This window comes from Lagenorhynchus albirostris, chromosome 6 (assembly GCF_949774975.1).
Source record: "Lagenorhynchus albirostris chromosome 6, mLagAlb1.1, whole genome shotgun sequence".
NCBI lineage: Eukaryota > Metazoa > Chordata > Mammalia > Artiodactyla > Delphinidae > Lagenorhynchus > Lagenorhynchus albirostris.
Genome location: NC_083100.1, coordinates 94,125,919 through 94,147,687, shown reverse-complemented (window position 1 = coordinate 94,147,687; position 21,769 = coordinate 94,125,919). Strand labels below are relative to the sequence as shown.

The 21,769-nt window shown below is 35.7% G+C and overlaps 1 protein-coding gene across 7 annotated transcripts in view; it reads left to right on the top strand.

Annotated features, from left to right (window-relative positions):
* The window catches only part of CCNT2 (cyclin T2), a 48,212-nt gene that overhangs the window by 18,111 nt on the left and 8,332 nt on the right, over positions 1–21,769 (top strand). For 4 of the 7 annotated variants that reach the window (XM_060152994.1, XM_060152992.1, XM_060152996.1 and 1 more), the window contains 5 exons: positions 11,067–11,195; positions 13,023–13,083; positions 15,580–15,642; positions 18,843–18,888; positions 20,538–20,701. In XM_060152994.1, coding sequence (XP_060008977.1) covers positions 11,067–11,195; positions 13,023–13,083; positions 15,580–15,642; positions 18,843–18,888; positions 20,538–20,701 — 463 coding nt within the window. Of the gene's footprint in view, positions 1–11,066; positions 11,196–12,460; positions 12,574–13,022; positions 13,084–15,579; positions 15,643–17,814; positions 18,724–18,842; positions 19,208–20,537; positions 20,702–21,769 lie in introns of those variants that run through there. The other 3 variants (XM_060152995.1, XR_009541194.1, XM_060152997.1) reach the window with 3 other exon arrangements.

The window sequence follows — 21,769 nt, the reverse complement described above, 5'->3', positions numbered from 1 at the left end:
GATCTCTCCGCTTTGCCCTCCGCACCCCTGTTGCTGTGCTCTCCTCCGTGGCCCCGAAGCTCCCTGCTCCACCACCCGCAGTCTCTGCCTGCGAAGGGGCTTCCTAGTGTGTGGAAACCTTTCCTCCTTCACAGCTCCCTCCCACTGGTGCAGGTCCCGTCCCTATCCTTTTGTCTCTGTTTTTTCTTTTGCCCTACCCAGGTACGTGGGGAGTTTCTTGCCTTTTGAGAGGCCTGAGGTCTTCTGCCAGCGTTCAGTAGGTGTTCTGTAGCTTGCTCCATATGTAGATGTAGTTTTGATGTATTTGTGGGGAGGAAGGTGATCTCCATGTCTTACTCCTCCACCGTCTTGTAGGTGCAAATTCACCATCTGAATCATTTTTTTAATGTCTGTTAGTTTGGAGGTGTGTTGGTTTGTTAAATTTTTTGGTGTTTTTAATTGTGGTAAAATATAACATAAAATGTAACATTTAAACCATTTTTAAGTGTACAGTTCAGTGACATTAAGTACATTGACATTGTGTGCACCCATCCCCACCATCCATCCATATCCAGAACGTTTTATCTTCACAAACTGAAAGTCTGTTTTGTAATCAAACTTCACATTTCCCCTTTCTCCCCACCCCCAGCAACCACCATTCTACATTGCTATGAATTTCACTATTCTTGGTACCTCCTGTAAGTGGAATCTTAAAATATTTGAACTTCCATGTCTAGCTTATTCCACTTTACCTGATGTCTTCAAGATTCGTGTTTGTTGTAGCATGTGTCAGAATTTCCTTTCTTTCTAAAGCTGAGTAATATTCCATTGTATGTTTGTACTACAGTTGTCATCCATTTTAATTTGTTAATGGACAGATGGATAGCTGCTATAAACATGAATATACAGATTGCTCAATTCCTTGCTTTCAGTATTTCAGGGTGTATACCCAGAAATGGATTTACTGGATCACATTGTAATTCTGGGTTTAATTTTTTGAGGAACTGCCGTACTGTTTTCCATAGCAATAGCACCATCTCATATTCCAACTAGTAATGCACACAGATGCCAATTTCACATCCTCACCAACACTCTTTTTTGGTGTTTTTGGCTGCATTGGGTCTTTGTTGCTGCGCACAGGCTTTTCTCTGGTTGCGGAAAGTAGCTACTCTTCATTGCTGTGGCTTCTCTTGTTGCAGAGCACGGGCTCTGGGCGTGTGGGCTCTAGAATGCAGGCTCAGTAGTTGTGGCGCATGGGCTTAGTTGCTCCGCAGCATGTGGGATCTTCCCAGACCAGGGCTCGAACCCATGTCCCCTGCCTTTGCAGGCGGATTCTTGACCCCTGTGCCACCAGGGAAGCCCCACCAACACTTACTCTTCTGGTTTTCTGATAATAACCATCCTAACAGGTGTGAAGTAATATTTCATTGTAGTTTTGATTTGAGATTCTCTGATGACTACTGGTGTTGAGCATCTTTTCATGTGATTATTGGTCATTTATCTTCTTTGGAGAAATGTCTACTCAAGTTCTTTGTCCATATTTTAGTTGAGTATTTTGTTGTTAAGTTGTATGAGTTCTTCATATACTCTGGATATTGATCCCTTATCGTATACATGATTTGCAAGTATTTTCTCCCATTCTGTAGGCCAACTTCATATATACATGTATATATATATATATAAAAAATATATATTTTAGTGCACAAAAGGTTTTAATTTTGATGAAGTCCAAATTTTTTCTTTTGTTGCCTGTGCTTTCTTTTTTTTTTTCCCGGCAGTACGCGGGCCTCTCACTGTTGTGGCCTCTCCTGTTGCAGAGCACAGACTCCGGACGCACAGTCCCAGCGGCCATGGCTCATGGGCCCAGCTGCTCCACGGCATGTGGGATCTTCCCAGACCGGGCCACGAACCCATGTCCCCTGCATCGGCACCAGGGAAGCCTGTTGCCTGTGCTTTTGGTGTCATATCCAAGAAATCATTGCCGGGCTTCCCTGGTGGCGCAGTGGTTGAGAGTCCGCCTGCCGATGCAGGGGACATGGGTTTGTGCCCTGGTCCGGGAAGATCCCACATGCCGTGGAGCGGCTGGGCCCATGAGCCATGGCCGCTGGGCCTGTGCGTCTGGAGCCTGTGCTCTGCAACAGGAGAGGCCACAACAGTAAGAGGCCCGCGTACTGCCGGGAAAAAGAAAAAGAAATAATTGCCAAATCCAAAATTATAATCCAAAATTATTTCCCGTATTCTTCTAAGTTTTATAGTTTTAGTTCTTACATTTAAGTCTTTGGTCCATAGTGAGCTAATTTTTATATGTGGTGTAAGGTAAGGGTCTGATTTTTGCATGTGGATATTGTTTTCTCAGTACCATTTGTTGACTTTTTTTTTAAGCAGTTCTTTCTAGTGTGATTTTTGTTGCTTAGGGACAACTCTTCTAATTTTTTTCTTATAGTATCTTTGTAAGACCTAAATACTTTTTGTGATACTCACTTTTTTCAGAGATTAGTTTTCCTGAGTTTTAAGTAGATGTGTTTCAGAGGAGCTTTTCTAACTTCACTGTTATTTTGTGTGATATTCAGAAATGTAGCAGGTTGCTTTCTGGGGTTTCCTGGCTGTGTTCCCCTACCTCATTTTTATCTCTGCTTTGCCTTGTACCTGTCCTGCCAATTTTGCTTTTTGTTCCCAGAAGTTTTTCTTCAATATGGAGTCCTGGAAGAGAGCCTTGGGAGATCAGTTTCAAAAGTTCATAGAAGTTAGCTTCAACCCTTTAAGCCTTATTCTAGGCCTCATGCATTCATCCACTTAATTGGACTTGACAAAATTTTTCCCAGGTTTAGCTGCTGTTATCAAATTGGCCTGCCATGGTTTCCAGTGGGTGCCTGTTGGCTACTTTGAGTTTCTTCTGCTATCAAGTCCAGCACATGCCCCATTACTTCCCTTTCCTTACTGCATAGATGCTGATACTGTAGGTATTGTGGTTACAGTAGCCTGTTTTCTCCTCTCCCATTTGTATTTTGGGATTTCCTTGTTAAGTGGTGTGGTTATAAGCATCCATAGGCTCTTGGTTTTGCTATCTTGTTACTCTGATTTTCTGTGGAGATTTGAGGAAGCAAGAAGATTTGAGTAAGCAAGAAGATCCATCAGAGAGAGTTTGATAGACATATGAAAGCATGTGATATTCTTGTTAGATTATTTTTCAGATTGATTCTGAAAAGAGCTCAAAGTTTTTTAAAAAAGCTTTAAGGTTATTTTGAAACATGGTGCTCTATATGTCTAGTTACATATGTTGACTGGTGGAATGTATTGACCATATCTTATACAAGTCTTTATAAAGTCTTCATGAAGCAGCTTTTTTCCCTCAAAATTAAATGATTGTAAAATATTCATATAATTCATACTTTTTTTCGTGCACACACACATACTTGTGTCTGCTAGTCTTGTTAGTTCATATGCTTCTTTGATGGCTTTAGCTTATTTGTCCCAGAACTAAGAAAGTATTTTATACAACTTGGTGATGTGGTAATTCTAAACTGAGCCTGGTCTATAGAATAGAGCAGATTTTTATGTTAACAAATATGCAAAGAGTGTTTGCATTAGCCAAGGCACACAAAGGTCTCTGTATGAAGACTGACTTTATGTAATTTATAAACTGATTTTGAAGGCATAACAAAGATATTTTTAGTACATAAAATTGTTTACAGTAATTTTTTTAAGTGAAAATCAGATTATATCACTATACATTCTACTATAAACATGTGTACACATTCTAGGGAATGAGGAAAGTGATAAAAACATCCTTACCACCCCACAGCATTTTGGGGCATTAACTTAATATTTTATACTTAAATATAAGTTGTGGTCCTAGTTGTAAAGCTGGCATGTTAAGTACTCCGTGTATGTCATATTTAAGGAAATAGATGTGATGTGAACTAATGGGCATAGGGTTTCTTTTGCGGGTGATGAAAATATACCTTAAATTCACCAGTTTAGAATGTGTAATTCAGTGGGTATATTTATAGAGTTATGCAGACATTATCACAATCTAAGTGTATAGTACTTTCATCACCCCAAAAAGAAACCCCATGCCTATTAGCAGTTCGCTGATTTTTCTCCCCCCTCCCAATCCTGGACAACCATTCTGTCTCTGTAGATTTGCCTATTCTGGACATTGCATATAAATGGAATTATGCAATATGTGGTATTACACTTAGCATAATGTTTCCAAGATTCGCCCATGGTGTAGCATATATTAGCACTTCATTCCTTTTTACTGCTGAGTAACATTCCATTCATTGTGTGGATATACCTCATTTTATTCGTCCATTTATCAGTTTGTGGACATCTAGGTTGTTTCAAATTTTTTGCTATTGTGAATAATGCTGGTGTGAACATTCGTGTGCAAGGTTTTGTGTGGAGTTAAGGTTTTGTTTTCTCTTGAGTATATACCTGGGAGTGGAATTGCTAGATTGTATGGTAAACCTAGACCTCAGTAATCTTAGGTAGCTTTTTTTAAAAAAATATTTTATTTATTTATTTATTTTGGCAGCACCGGGTCTTAGTTGTGGCACATGGGATCTTCCTTGTGGCGTGAGGGATCTTTTAGTTGAGGCATGTGGACTTCTTAGTTGCTGCATGTGGACACTCAGTTGCAACATGCATGCGGGATCTAGTTCCCTGACTAGGGATTGAACCCGGGCCCCCTGCATTGTGAGTGAGGAGTCTTACCCACTGAACCACCAGGGAAGTCCCTTGGGTAGCTTTTTTAAAGACATTTTGTGAAACTGCCAAATGGTTTTCCAAAGTATTCATACCATTTTACCTTCCCATAAACAGCGTTAAATGGTTCCACTTTCTCCACATCTTTGCCAACACTTAAACTGGCTTTTTTCAAAATTATGGTTATCCTAGTGAGTGTACAGTAGTATCTCATGGTTTTGATTTGCATTTTCGTAGTGATTAATGGTCTGGAGCATCTTTTCTTGTGTGTGTTGGCTGTTTGTATATGCTTAAGCCTTGAACAGTACAGGGTTTAGGGACCCCACCCCCACCACACTGGGAAATACGCATAGAACTTTACCGTTGCCCTGCCCTCTGTATACAAGGTTCTACATCTGTGGATTCAACCCACTGCAGTTGCTAAGGCACTGTAGTATGTATTTATTGAAAAAAAAATCTAAGTTGTAGGACGTCTTTATATATTCTGGGTAATAATCGCTTATCAGAAAAATAATTTGAGAGTATTTTCTTCCATTCCATTGCTTGTCTTTTTCACATTCTTGATGGTGTCATTTGTAGCACATGTATCCAATTTATTAATATTTTTCTTTTGTCACTTGTGCTTTGGTATATCTAAGAAAGCATTGCCTGATCCAAAGTTATGAAGATTTATTGCTGTATTCTTATAGGAGTTTTTTTAAATAGCTTTAGCGCTTACATTTTGTCCTGTGATCCATTTTCAGTTACTTTTGGTTTGTGGTGTTAAAGAGGGAGGGATGGACTTCATTTTTTTGCATGTGATTATATGGTTGTCCCAGCACTATTAGGTGAAAAGACTGTTTATTGAATTATCTTGACACTCTTGTTGAAAAATAAGTTGACCATAAATATAATGTTTATTTCTGAACTCTTTGTTCTATTCCACAACCTATATGTCTTTATGCAGTACCACAGTCTTGATTACTGTAGCTTGTAAGTTTTGAATTCAGGAAGTATGAGTCTTTCAACTTTGTTCTTCTTTTTCAAGGTTGTTTTGGTTATTCTCTGTCCCTTGCATTTCCATATGAATTTTAGGATCAGCTGGTCAGTTTCTGCAAAAAAGAAGCTGGGATTTGACAGGGATTGTGTGAATCTGTAGATCAATTTGGAGAATCAGGCCATCTTCACAGTATTAATTCTTCTATAATATTAGTTTTTGTTTGTTTAGCCATCTGAAGAAAAGTGGTTTTTTTAAGGTTTATGTGGTATGATAGAATACATATGCAACGTTAATGTTCTTATTTCACAGTACTATGATTGTTTATTATGGGCTGGTAGGAGCTGAATATGTAAGGGAGAGTTGAACACCAACATTTGAAATGCTAAGGGTATTTTAAACTATAAATTGATTTTTTTTTTCATTTTTGTAACAAATTCATAATGATGAGGTACTCCTCAATAAATAAATTTTAAAATACCAAATTGTGTTAAGCATATTAAATGTATTTAAGTATAATGTAATTACTCTGGAAATCAAGCCCTCTTCTCTTCATCAGTACTATTTTTCAGCCATACTGAATACTATTATTTTTTTCAGTCTTTATTAAGCCAGCTCTTTTTAAAATGTAACTAGATGTTCCAAATAACATCCAACCTGAAGATTTGTTTAAATTCTCAACATAAAATTTCTTACGTTGACAGTATTACACTCACACATAATTATATGGGTAGGAAAACAGCTAAAATGCCAGAGTGAGTTAATGACATTTTCTGTAACACTGAAATGTCAGTCTTTTCAGTGCAGTAAAATTAAGGGTTTAAACCCCTTTTTAACATTGTACTGGAATTTTGGTTTAATTTGTTGAAGCTTGGTGATCTTTCTTAGTAACAAACGGACATTTTGACCTATTCTGTTTTCTTCTTTGTTGAGGGGCTGTTTTTCTTCATATCTAAGTTTTTACTTTACTTTTCCTGTTCTGGGATCCTCTTTCTGTGAGTCTTTGCTGAAGTTAAACCATTACCACTTTTCCGTAACTATAGCCATAGGCAAGTGAGTTCCAGATTCAGACTGTGGTATCTAGAACTAGCTGGATATTTATTAATGAAGCGTCTTCAAGGCACAGAAAATAGTTACTCCTATTCTTAGGGGACAGGAAGTGTTGGGGCAGTTAAGGGACAAGGCAGAAATGGCCTCACCAGCCTGTAGGACCTAAAGATGAAACCTAAGAAAAGATTAGAAAAAGCTGGTTGATGATGTATTAGCAAATAGAAAGCAGACTTGGAGGTCTTTGCTTCTGTTAAGGGCTTTTTTGCATTTAAAGTTGAAGAGTAATAAAACAGCTATGGCTAGTTCTTAAATAAAAATGTATACACAAAGTGTATGCAGAAAATTAACTACTAAAAGAATAAAGACCAGAATGATTTATTTGAAACTGATTTTGATGTAGCCATTTTCAGTGACTTAGAAATCACCCAAGCTTTTTGTTATTGCAAACTGACCTTGCCTCCAACTATCAGGGTTGAAGGCAGCAATGGAGAGTGAAGAATGTCAGCAGTGAGGGCATCATGAGCAGAAGGGGGAGACAGCGGCCAGGAATGGGCAGGAGGAAAAAGATGGAGAAGGAAGGGAGTCAGATCAAGAGGTAGGAATGGAAACATACAAAGGAATAGAATAAGAGAAGAATGTAAAAACAGCTGGAGGGAGAAGGGAAGAGAGGAGTACAAGTGTAATCATTGAAGTAAAGTCAGGTGTCATCATTTCAGTGTTTGAATCTGCTTATTAGTTAGGACTACAATGAACCCTTTAAAGAATTGAGTTTAACCGTGGAAGAAAGAAGGTGAGCGAGAAAGAAGGGAATTTTGATGAGCATGTTAAATCACTTTTTAAATTTAAGATCAACCCTAAAAGTACACAACTGTTGTTTCATTTTGCAGCATAGTAATAATAATATTTGAGTCATATTACAATGGGGCACTATTCTAAGTGCTTTACATATATTGATTCATTTAATCCTTACCACAACTTAATAAGCAGATACTATTTCTCCCATTTTACAGATGCGGAAACTGAGCCACAAAGAGAATAAGTAATTTGCCTAGGCTAGTCAGATAACAGAGCCAGGATTCCACTGAGGCAGTCTGACTACTGTGCTACAGCTGGCTTCATCACCTCTACCTCCCCCTCTCCATCATTTGTATGGTATATTTCTGTAGAAATTTGTCTTGTTTTGAGAATGTAATATACCCTTGAAATAGTTGTACATCTGCTAGAGTGACAAACTGTGGACACTATTTAAAGATCAGTTTTTCTTCCCTTTAGTTACAGTAACTTGAGAAAGTTTATTAAACTCAGTACCAGAACACAAAAGATGAATAGTGCATGGTCCCTGTCCCCAGTGAACTGAATCTCAGTTTGTAATTGGTCATTTGAACCAACCAAATGTCTACTCCAATATTGGTGTGAATTCTTTTACTTTGAACCAAGTTTGCTAATGAATGTTTGTTGCCTTCAGAAGTATGCTCACCTTTAAAAGCCACCGACCAACTAGAAGTATTGTCGTTACTTAAAGGTTTTTGAGTTATTTTTGTTTTAATAAGCTAAACAACAAAGTCAGCTTTTCATACAAAAAGCAGTGGTACCTAGTTTGATTACCTTCCTTAGTCATCCTTAAAATTAAAGCCTCGCATGGATAATTCACAAAGTATCTAAAAAGGTGTTTTGTTTTGTTTTGTTTTTACAGCCCTGATGGAGTAAGATGTTTGCAGGCAGTAGAGGAGGAAATGTGAATGGAGGTAGTGGATTTCACCAGGAACTTTGGAAGAGTGTTGGGTATTAGTTGCACTGGAGGAGGATGAGAATTGAGCCCTATTTAGAGGGAGAACAGAAAGACTTCTGTGAGGAGTGTGGGTAAATAAACCAGGAACCTATCCTGAAGATCATTGCTTAGCTCCTTGAATTCTTAATTTTTAAAACTTTTTTGTAGAATTTTAGAATCATTCACTAGCATGCATATTTTGTGTCCATTGAGACTGTCTTCTAAGGAGAAGAGCTATGTGGTTTGAAAGTGCTTCTTGATATTGAGGTTTACAAAAAGTCTGAAGAGGATGGAGCTGTGACTGGGAGTCCTAAGAGATTTTACCAAGAAAAACTCATTGGAGACTTTTAGAAGTGCCCTTTAGGCAAGTAAGAGAAATTCTGGATTATTTGGTGTTAGGAAGACAGTTTAAATATTAAGTTCAGTCTAATTTGACTTTTCATTTGAGCCTGTATTGCTTCACTGTTTGACAAAGAGTTCTAGCATTTGAAGGTTGACTTAGCCATTTCCCTCTTAGACATGAACGAGATAATAAATGAGAGATTGTGGGAAACTGAGAGTATCTTCATTTTATTGAGTGTTTCTTGCATTTCTTACCTTGGCATTGGCTCTTAGATTTTTTGTTTTGACATTTGGAATACTCTGAACTTAATATTGGTGCCTTTATATTAATATGTGGATTATCCACATGTCATTCATTAAGCAAGCATTTTGAACAGCAGCTCACAATGCTGGATAACGAATGAATAATTTAGTCTCTGTGTTCAAGCTGCTTCTAGACTGGTAGGGCAGACAAAATTAATAAACCCCAAGTTAGAGTACAGTGTAAGTACAATGATAGAGGAATACACCATTTGCTATTGAATAAAGAAGAGCAATTCACTCTTACTCGGGAATTTTACCTTGGGTGGGTGTGATCTTTTGAGGCAAGCTGTTAAATAGAAAAGGAATTAATCAAACAGACTAGGTAGCAGTGGTAAGAAATTTTCAGTATGTAGACAGAATGACAGAACAGATAGAAGATAATTGTCCACTCTCAGTTATCTTACACTTTCTACATCTCAGGGACCCCCCTGCCCTGGATGACTGCCATATAACTGGTATTTCAAGAATATTGACTAATTTTGGTATTGCTTAATTAAATCTGTTGTAAAGAATAACAGTTTAGTCTGTATCTATGAAAACTAAGAATAAGTTGCTTTTCTGAGCATTCTCAGTTTTTTAAATCATTTCCTGTTGTAATTTTAAGAGACTGAAATAAATTGAAAGTCCAAGATGGAATTATTCAGTCTATTTAAGGTAACATTATTGCTGGTTGTTTGTAGCCAAACTCACTTAATTTTAGGTATGTTTTAAAGATTTATACACAGGAAGAGAACTTCGTGAAGTCATTTTTACTCCATTGACTCATCTGCAAATGCAGTTGGACTAGAGAAGGCCCCTTTCAGATCCAAAATCCAGTGATTAAATTTTATATCTCAAGAATATTTATAAGTTGTTTTAAAAGCTATCAGAAGAAAGATCCATCTCCCCTGTATCAAATTTTCTCCTTATGTTAACTACCCAAATCATGTAGCTTGACTTATGCCCCCCTCTCTCCTCCCCTCCTTCTTTTGGCATTGTTTCTGTATAGTGATTGATAACCCCTCAGATGCAGTTAGACTTAGATACTCATCTCTTGAAAAATAATGTACCTGAATCTTGACGTTTAGAAATTATCTTTCCATGAAAAATTTTTTGTATATATTCCTAGAATGTTATTTGAACTTAAATTATGCCAGTTTTCTGAGTCAGCAATTATTTGGTTTACTACTAAGTTTTTGGGTAAATATTTGCTCAAAATTGGTGTTCTCTTAGTATCTTTATAGTGCAATGTTCTTATGTTTCTGTCCCAAGAACATAACTTACTAAAGCTAAAAAAAAAAAAAGTTAATTTTTTCATCTCCAGTTAGAAAGGTTTCTGCTCTATTGGTTTGTCTTACATGTTTATATTCCCTGGTTTTTTAGCTACTTTTAATATTGCTGTATTGAAGTAATAGAGATATTAGGGAGCAGTTTCATGTTCAGAATCCTCTTATTTTGCCTTGTAGATTCTTTTTCTTTTTCTCTCTTAAGCAAGATTGTATAGCTCTTAGCCGCAAAATGAAGCATTGATTAAAAGAATCCTAGTAAGTGGTGACTGCCTCAAAAGGGAAAATCTGGGTATACTTTACCCACTTTTCTTTTTTTTCTTTTTTCTTTCTTTCTTTTTTTTTTTTTTAAAGCTTTGGCTTCATTATTTTGCTTGAGTTTTTTCCTTTACCTCCACAATGTGCGTTAATATTATTTAAACTCTCTTTTAGCTAAAGTGTAAGTCTTTTTCCTTTTAGAATTCTACTTGCAAAACAAGTAAAACAGATTTTATAGACTGAGGTAACTAGTTCTATCTAATGAATAACTTTTAAAAAATTTAATCTCGTCATAGCCCAACTTCAGTTCATACTATTAATATGGCATTCCTTTTTTGCATGCCCCCTCCCTTAGAAAGTAGAAGGTGTTTCCAAAATTTATTTGTTTTTAAATCACCAAATATTATCTTTTCCACAGATAATATCACCTACTGCATTATTTTTGGCTGCAAAAGTAGAAGAACAGGCTCGAAAACTTGAACATGTTATCAAAGTAGCACATGCTTGTCTTCATCCCCTAGAGCCACTGCTGGATACTAAATGTGATGTATGTAAAAATTGGATGTTTGGGGTTTTGAAACCTTTTCATTATTTAGATTTAATAAAAATACAATTCGATTAGTGTTGCCTTCCAATGCTGCTTATTACTATTACGACTTAGGAATGTAATACCAGGAAGTGATCTGACAGAACCATATTTCATGTTATGTTCATGAATTTCATTGTCATTCTGCATCACGTAAAGCTTTGAGTCAAAGGTACTTTTTAAGTGTTTCACATTTTGTTTATCCTCACAGCAAACCTGTGATATATGTAGAGGGTATATCATATCACCTTCATCGTTTGGGTGTATTTAAGACCAGAGATATATAATTCTCTTAAATTGTCGGCAAGTGAGGGAATAGAAAAACCTCTGGATTTATCTCTAGACCAGTAATTACTCTTTTTATAGAAGTGTTCCTTTATTAATGCGTGTATGCTACTACTGTTCTCTGACACATAAAGATTTATTTTACCATGCTTTCATGAGTGTCATTTTGAAATTATTTTTGTTTTCCTAAAGAGTAATATTTACAGGCTGGTTTACAGGCAGCTTGTTCATCACCAATGTTTCAATAGACCTTGTCTGAAAACACCATTTTTAAATGTTCTGACATCTTAAAACAGAAGCTAGCATTCTAGGCCTTTGAAATCCTTTTTCTAGCACTCCTATGTAAGTGAGTTGCTTTATCAGGAACTGTTAACTACTGAATGACTACCAGACTGTATTAATTCAGTTTGATTTGGATCAAGTTTAAGGTCCAAATTAAATATATCTGATTTTATTAATGACAGATTTTATCCTACATGTTGGCTTTTAGGGACTAAAATATTAATGTAGCTATTCAATAATAGAGAATGTATGATTATTTAAAGTTACTTCTTATAGTTTCTATTAACTTTACAAATTCAGAATTATTTCTTGTGAATGCTTAGGGTATTGTTCAAATAATAGAAAAATCTGTTTTAAAATTCAGTTCAGTGATCTCAAAATGGGCATAAATAAAATTAAAGGTGCTTTCACTCTAAGTTTAGCAATGTGTCCTTAGAAATGAATATTTATATATAATATAGTTTTCTTATCACCTTAGTCAATTGTCATGATATAAGAATGAGATGGCAGGAAAGTTTTCATACCTTTTATTCCCCGAGTAATTACATTAGGGCAATGATTTATTGAAGTTGAGGGAGAAGATCGTCTATTTTTGTCCCCACAGGTGTATGGTACATTGTTTTGGTATTTTATAGCTAAAATTTTTTCTTTTAATCTAGGGGTTTGAGGGATTGTTTTATTTTGTCTTTTCTGAAGAGAGGAATTTAATTCTAAAAAATAACGCACTGACCTACTGTGACAGTCAAGGAATTACTACATGAAATATCCTAGAGTGAGTTGATAAATCCTTTTCTTTAAAGGCCAGTTTGAATTTAATCTTACTTGGGTTGGCGCTTCCTGTCCTTAATGAGTCTTGAAGCACCAATGCCTAGGTAAAGTTTTACGTTACAGACTGGAGATGTCTTTTTTCAATTAACCTACCCCTTTCATATTATTATTTTTAGATTGGTTTTTGTTTTGTTTTGTTTTGTTTTGCTTTGTTTACATTTCCTGTATTAGAAGTAATTGAATTTAGAGCTTCCTATATTAGAAGTAATTGAATTTAGAATTATCACAGAAAATAGGTTTTCTCTATCACCCTCAGTTTTATTTTCTTCATATTTCCAAACTACCTAGTAGTAGTTTGTAATGAATCTATAATACTCATGAGATTTAACAGCCCCATAGTCTAGTAGTGTTATGTTTATTAAGCATTTTAATATTATTATTTTTACCTGGCAGGCTTACCTTCAGCAGACTCAAGAACTGGTTTTACTTGAAACCATAATGCTACAAACCCTAGGTATGTACTTATGTCAGGTATTATTTGTGTGTGTGTTCTTCAGTGCAGTATTCTAAATAAAGGGAAAGATTTCTGGAGTAATTTTATCATTGAAGAAAGTTTCATTTGAAAATAAAGTTTGGTGCCAGAATAGTATTACCTGGTCCTAAGGAAGCCATTTTTTTAATTTTAATTTTGTTTAGCATTTAATTGAATGGCAAACATAGCCTTCAGTGTGATTTCTTATATTTTCAGATAGTTGAGACACAGTGCTTCATTTTGGATTTGCATTGGGGAATAAAATGGCCCTTTAGGGCTGTGGTGTGTGACTGTAATATGTATAAACATACATGGCAGTCCTGCTGTACTAGAGCTTATGAATTTATCACATCATTTTATTGTATTTTTTAAAATATTTATTTGGTTGCGCTGGGTCTTAGTTGGGGCAGGTGGGCTCCTTAGTTGAGGCAGGCAGGCTCCTTAGTTGTGGCATGTGGGCTCCTTAGTTGTGGCATGCGAACTCTTAGTTGCAGCATGCATGTGGGATCTAGTTCCCTGACCAGGGATGGAACCCAGGCCCCCTGCATTGGGAGCATGGAGTCTTATCCACTGTGCCACCAGAGAAGTCCCTATCACATCATTTTAAATGTGACATAGTAGTTTATTTAAATGTTGATCGTCCTTGTCTAAAAGTTATATTGTCTGCAAGGTTTGTGCAACTTAAGTATCTGTAAAAATTGTTTATTCTAATCTTTTACTTTACTCATGAGGAAATTGAGCCCTGAGCAGGTTTTGACTGTGTACAGTCATATATTACTTCTGGAAGAATCTAGCAGGGTGTAGTGGGAAGAACATAGGCTTTATGGAGATCTGCGCTTAAATGTGTAAGCCTCTTTACTTTCTAAACTTGGTCAGAGTTCCTTTACCTTTCGTACCTCCATCCTGTATGTGCAAGGTGGGATAATAATGTAGCTATAACATTGTGACTTTGAAGATGAAAGATTGTTGTGTTTTTTTTGTTTTTTTTTTTTTTTGCTGTACGCGGGCCTCTCACTGTTGTGGCCTCTCCTGTTGCGGAGCACAGGCTCCGGACGCGCAGGCTCAGCGGCCATGGCTCACGGGCCCAGCCGCTCCGTGGCATGTGGGATCTTCCCGGACCGGGACACAAACCCATGTCCCCTGCATCGGCAGGCGGACTCTCAACCACTGCGCCACCACGGAAGCCCGAAAGATTGTTTTTTAAAACATTGCCACATAGTGTTTCATAAATAATCATTATTTATTATGGTAGTTATTTTTATCTTATTTATACTCCATTCCCAAATGTTGAATAGAAGTCTAATAATCATAGCTTTCCATCATGACAGATTCTTTTTATTATACAAGTAGGTTGTTTGAAACACATATAACTTGTTGAAAGTTTTTATAATATAAATATATAAAAATAAAAGTGAGAATATTTTTATTTCCTTCAAATCTATTTAGCATGTTACCATTTTATTATATAAATATGAAATTTTACAAATAATGAAAGTTGAAGGAAAATAACATTTTAAAATAGTTATTTTATCATATGAAATCAGTGTATTGTATTCATACTGTTGATGACAGATTCTTCAACACAGAGAATGAATAGCATTATTTTAAGGGGAGCATTAGAATTTACAAGATATAAATATGGCTCTTGTTAAAGTGCGATTTTGCAGGTTTAATAACAGTAGAAATGTGAAGAGACCACACAATAACTTTATAAATCCAGATAATCTGTTTATTAGGATGTTATTCCTTTACTACTGCTGAAGGCACCATACAGCGACCTCCACTTCAAAAACAAAAAAGGAAACGGAAAAACCCTGCCCTACCTAAGGGGTTGACTGGACATGATAGCTTTTCAATATGTTGTCTTTGGTTTTAGAAACAGTGATTTAATCTTGAGGCCTATAAGGTTCACTTGCCTTAACAATTTTATTTTTATTAGTAATGAAATGTAGTTATAAGCTAACTGAAACCCACTGATCTAAGGTACAGTGAGAAAATAAGAGGACCATATTTAAAAGGTCATTTCTCCCACTGTGGCCCAAAGGTTGTATTTATGAAAAATGTTCTTTTCACATCTTCTGAAAGAGTTGGAATATATTTAAGAAATATGTTACGTAGTTGAATTCCCTCCTTAAACTGTGGGGCAAGCTTAATAATTGTATTTGTCATGATTTTAGTTAGTTTTTTTTTCTTAGTTTGTTTTTAACTTGAGGATAGTCTCAAACTAATTGTAATTGAGAATTTTGAATACATATTACTTATCTCTAAATAACTTTGTCAGTTTTCATAATTGGAACACTATTTTTGAGAAGATATTATTTATTATGATTGGGGGTATAATAAACATGTCAGTGATGAGAAACTTTGTCTTTGAGTTTTTTTAATAATGAAAAATATACGTTTATGGTTATGAGTGGCATTTCTCAGGCAAGTATTATAGTGGTAAATGACTGGGAAAAAAAGTGCTTTTCATTTCAGGTTTTGAGATCACCATTGAACACCCACACACAGATGTGGTGAAATGTACCCAGTTAGTAAGAGGTAAGTGAAACTTTTAAGTTAAGTTTTAATGCTTTTTATTGTCTATAATTGATAACTGAATGCTATTTTGTTCTAGCCTTGAGTTTTATTAAAATGGCAGAAATGTCATTTTGAAGCATTATTTTTCAGTGTTCTACACCTGCCTATTCATCTACTTCTATTTTTGGTTCTTCCTGGTGAATTAGCTTCCTTTAACTTTAGGTGAGAGTCTTGTATCTCTAAAAAATTAGAGGGCTTCCAAATACTAGGACTCTTTCTACTTCCCCATTGGGCTATGCCCATCCCAATTCAGGTAGTATTTAAGATGTAGGCCAAATTTAACATATAGGTGCAGAAAATAGTATTGATTTCCAATTTATGTCAAACTTTGATTGACTTCCTGAAAAGTGTTTATGGTTTAAGAATTCAAATCTTTCAGGTAAAAATTGCCTTTCTTAGCGGATTTGTCATTTTGGGAAATGTTTTGCCCATGTTCGTTTGAACAGAATTGATTTAATACATTTTTCAGAGTTCTTTAGCATTACTAAAAATGGTTTCCTTTTTGTGTATAATGAGGAAATTATTATATAGCATGATATATAACAGCATGTGATGTACTTATTAAACCTTTTATAAACAGGAGTACAGAGTTTTTGTATTGTTTTCTTTACTCCTTATAAAGCATGTGGTATATATTTTTCTACTCTTGTTAATGAATCCTGTGTATCTATCGTTGTATCTCTAGAAATAATTTTTCACACAGATGCATGCAGTACTACTACTTTCCTGTTTACCATGTGAAGTGTTACACACTAATAGCAACCACTTGGAACCTTTAGTGTGCCTTTTTCTGATACTTCTTTTTGAAAATGAAATTTTGCAGTTTCATTCCTTTACCACCAGACTTGTTTAGGTTTATTCTAAACAAAATGGGTAAGACTTTTGAAGGCCTTGAATCTAGTGTTTACCTAAATGTTCTCTTATTCATTCTAAATTGAATTCACTTTATATCTAGGTTAAGGTTTTATTACTATGCTAATGGCTACATATAAAAACAGACAAACCTGTTGTCTGGTACCACAGTTGTCATTGTTAAGAAATGGACTAATAAAAATCCTATTTATATTTTTTTAATCCTAAAAGCAAATGTTATCATTTATAAACTAAACTAGAACATAGTTAATTTTGGTTTCTGTTCTTCATGGTTATATATTTTATAGCACTTTCTCATCCTCAGTATTACAGTGTAGTATAGAATTGTATAGATAACTATTGTAGATGCTGGATTAAGAAACAGAGCTTGAGAGAAGTTCTGTTTTCCTGAAAACTTGAAAGGGTAAGCTGTTTTGTTTAAATAATGGAGAGCCATATAATTTGCCTTAAGTTGAGATTAGTAAAGACAGATGTTGAAGATATTAAATATAGGTTAAAAATATGTACGTGTATGTGCATATACATACACACACACTCTTAGTAGGAAATGAAACTGAATTTTCAGCTTAGTATTGTGAAATTTGAGTCAGCTTCTCTTAAATCCTATCTAGAGAAGCTAGAGACATTAAAGTCCATTTATTTTGCCAAATTGAACAGTAAAATTTAAACATTTACAAAAACTATGAATTTGATATATCATCCAAAGCAAAATATTTAAATCTGATTTTTTTGTTGTTGTTGTTAATGTTTAAAATGTGACCAATTCTTAAATTTTAGTATGACTCTCATATGTGTTTAACATCATTTTGTCTGACTAACATTTCAAGTAACTATAATTTGCATCTTACTGCATTTTTAAAATGTTCTTTCGTGTTTGGTATATTTTTTTTCCTTTGCCCCTAAAACCACTTTCAGCTAACAAAAGAACATTTTCCCTACATTCTTCTCTGTTGCAATGACTTTTAATAGGTTATTGAATTTACATTTGTTCTGAGGTGAAAACTGCAATAGCAATTTAAACTTACTTTTACTTACTTTTCTATATGTTTTGATTCTTTCGTGGGTGGGGGTGAGGGTAAAAGGTTTGAGTTCTTTGAAGTTCTCCCCTGCCCCCGACCTCTGGAGATGAGAAAGTTATTATGCTACTTTGCTGCAGGATTGGCTGATGTCATTTTACAGGGACCTTTCATTTCTGTGATTTCTCCTTCCCTCCCCACCAGGAAAGAATGCCATACTTAAGTCACACTGCCTCCAAGACATCTGATGCTTTGACACTCTTCCTTAGCACAACTCTGCTAAACCCAAATCCCTTTTGTAAACCTTTATGTTGATGATCCACATGGGGCAGCGGGGAATTACAGGTGCCACAAATAAAAATAGGAGAGGGCAAGGAATTTGAGACCTGTTAGAGGGGGTGAGCTGAGGTGAACTGATCCTAGGTGAGCAGAGAGGAAAGGTATGTCAGTGATTATGAATGTAACTGGGGAAAGGGGGGAGACTAATAGCAGAGGCATCCCTGTTGGGAAGAATAAGAAGCAGAAGAAGGGAGAGGGGCACTGTTTTCCATTTCAGTATTTCAAGAAGCTAGTTGTTAAAAATTGCTTTTCTATTGAGGACCAGTATTGAAGCATCCTGATTCCCTCTAGAGTACTTGTATCTTTTCTAACGTTATGGTTAACTGGATTATATAATTTAAAAATAATACAGTGGTGTTTTCTGTATCTACATCCTTATGATGTTTCTAGGTTGTTTATTCTCTGTTGATGCTTAGTAGCATGATGAAAAACTGAGCAGTTTGTGCTCTCTGAGTTTCGGGGTTGGGGGTTTGTTTTTGTTTTTTCTTTTGGTGGAAGTACTTAAACCAACTTAAATATGATGACTGAGGATTAAGTCTGGCAGGCAACTCTTTGTATTTTGTATTAGACTTCAAAATCTTTTCTTCTTCTTCTTCTTTTTTTTTTTTTTAAATCCAGGAGAATGCTTTATTGCAACTTTTAGCTGACTAGATGCTTAACTTAGTAACAAGTTTAGCCCTTGTAACTGGCTAGCTAAAAGCAAATCGGCTTGTTTCTCAGATCTTTGGGGGATAGCAAGAAACATTTGAGTGAATGTTGTTGAAGATTTTCAGTAGTATAGAAAATGATGGCGCTCTTGTGATATTTGTAAGTAGTAAGTAAAATTTACTTTTTGTGTACAAATCTTTGAAGTTTTTGTTGTGTTGAGAACTTTCGATGGTAGCATGTTAATGCTGATAGTATTGTCTTCGTTTTTTTTTTCTTTTCTTACAGCAAGCAAGGATTTGGCACAGACATCCTATTTCATGGCTACCAACAGGTTGTTATCCTGACCCTCTTTGTTGCACTGTTGTAGCACACTATAGCTTCCTTTAATGCAGGGCCCCCTCAATGTGTCTCTTACCCTTGTTGCAGCAGGAGACTGGACCATCTACTGTGGTGGTACCTTCCTGTCTGCTTTGCGGTGTATTGTACAAGGGACTTTTGGCACAGAGGGGTTAAATGCACAATGTGAAGTGTAGTGGTGCTTTCTGATGACATATTCTCGATTTGTGAGTGCATAAGTCTAAAATTGGTAGCCTGAATAGCAGCTAAAGATTACAAAGAGCTAAACTTAACGTAGAAATTCGAGCAACTTGGTAAGTATAAAGCTATTTCTAGTTTACAATTATAGTTAAATGACAATTTAAAAAAATTTCACATTGATCCAATCTTAACTTTAAAATAATCATTAAAGCTTTTTTAATAAACAAAATTTATATAACTTGGTTTTTTTTTTCCAGATAATACCCGCCAGTAGTAGATTAGTAGTAGTCACATCCTATTAGTGCCTTGATTTGCATAAGTATAATTTTTACTTTAAAAAAAAAAACTTACTCTTCAGTTCATATAAAGAATGGTATGGGTTTGTGCTTGATCAGTAGACATTTTCATCAATTCTGAAACTGAACTGGAAGAATAGTTTTTGAAAGTCTTTCACATCTAATATATTAATTTTGTTCTAGATTGATTATATTAATGATGTAAATTTGTTTTTAAAGTGAGTCATTAGGGAGGAGTGGACCAAACCATCTTTATGTGGTCCTTAATTTCTTGTGACACTGTTAAGTTTTGTTTAAAACTTTGGATTGGCAAAAGCCAATATATTTTCTTAGGTATATGTTGCTGGGATTTAACCTCTATCCCTAGAAATTCTGAACAACAAGGCCAAAAAAATCACTTAAATTTAAAACTTTGGTTAGAAGAGGCTAGCTGTGACATGCTACATGCCCAGTCTTTGGCATGTCATGGAAGGAGAAAGGTAGTATTTTTGTAGTATTTAACAACATTGGGCCTTCAAGCTGTTCAGCAAAAGGTAAGTTTCCTCTGTGGCTTTGCTGAGAAGAAGTTAGTTTTACCTAGATAGGTTTTAAGTTGTCTGAGTTACTTAAGAATTAATGTTTGTTAAGCCACATCAAATGGTAATCCCTGATTATGATGTGTTATTGAAATTACCTTGTCAGTTTTATAGTCGTCTGCTTTTTCTTTAGTTTTTTGCCATGACATTACAAAAGAAACAAAAATACCACCAAAGAAAGTTTAAAGCGTTTTACTTGTATGTAGTAATTAGTTGAAATATACTGTCTTCCTCTCCTTTTATAGAGAGGTAAAAATACTTTTAACTTAGATGTAAAAAAAAATTAGAAATATTAATATATTAGTAGTATTAATAATATACTCTAGGAAGTAAGAGTGTGAACATGTTCATAATCTATATAGGTTTTTTAGTGTTCAAATTTTTATGACCATAGTCATAAAAAGTGTTATAATGTTAACTTTTAATTTAATAAAATAAGGTTTTATACTCTAGACTTGAAAAAGAAAACCTTTATAATTTTATTTTTGCTCTAATCTTATTGGTAAATGTTTTTCTTTGTTTTACATATTTGAATTTCTATGACTCTTCGTTCCAAACCTGCTCCACAACAGTCTGCATCTTACAACCTTCTGTCTTCAGTATAAACCAACAGTGATAGCATGTGTATGCATTCATTTGGCTTGCAAATGGTCCAATTGGGAGATTCCCGTGTCAACTGATGGAAAACATTGGTGGGAATATGTGGATCCTACAGTTACTCTGGAATTACTAGATGGTAAGTAGAGAAAATAAATCTTTTTGTTACATTTAAATTTTTTCTTTTTATTATGGATTAAAACTTCTATCTACTTTTGTATAGGTTTGAAAAAATACTCAGTCCCCATATACTGATGCTCAGTTGAAGTTATCAGTTCTGGCCAATCCAGCATCCTCCTTCCCCCATAGTTATTTTGATGCCAATCCCAGACATCATTTCATCTATTAATATTTCATCTATTTTGAAAAGATAAAGACTCTTTAAAAACATAATTCCATTTTAACAATTTGGCAGTAGAATTTAAAAGTATAGTTACATGATCAGGGCTTCCCTGGTGGCGCAGTGGTTAAGAACCCACCTGCCAGTGCAAGGGACACAGGTTCGAGCCCTGGTCCGGGAAGATCCCACATGACGCGGAGCAACTAAGCCCGTGCGCCACAACTGCTGAACCTGTGTACTAGAGCCCATGAGCCACAACTACTGAAGCCCGCATGCCTAGAGCCCATGCTCCGCAACAAGAGAAGCCACTGCAATGAGAAGCCCGCTCTCCGCAACGAAGAGTAGCCCCTGCTTGCCGTAACTAGAGAAAGCCCACGTGCAGCAACGAAGACCCAACACAGCCATAAATAAATAAATTTATTTTTTAAAAAAAAGTATAGTAACATGATCAAATGAACAGGATGAAAATAAGGATTCATTAGCCTAAAGGGGGGAAAAAATGAGCATATATTAACCAGCACTCAATATCTAAAGCCTTTTCAGGACTTTTCAAAGAAATATGATTTATAATGCTACAGGTTGATAATACAGGAATACCTAATTTAAAGTACACTAATTTGGGGCTTCCCTGGTGGCACAGTGGTTGAGAATCCACCTGCCAGTGCAGGGGACACGGGTTCAATCCCTGGTCCGGGAATATCCCACATGCAGCTGAGCAGCTCAGCCCGTGTGCTACAACTACTAAGCCTGTGTGCCACAACTACTGAGCCTGTGTGCTGCAACTACTGAAGTCCACGCGCCTAGAGCCCCTGACCCGCAACGAGAGAAGCCACCGCAATGAGAAGCCCGCACACCGCAACAAAGAGT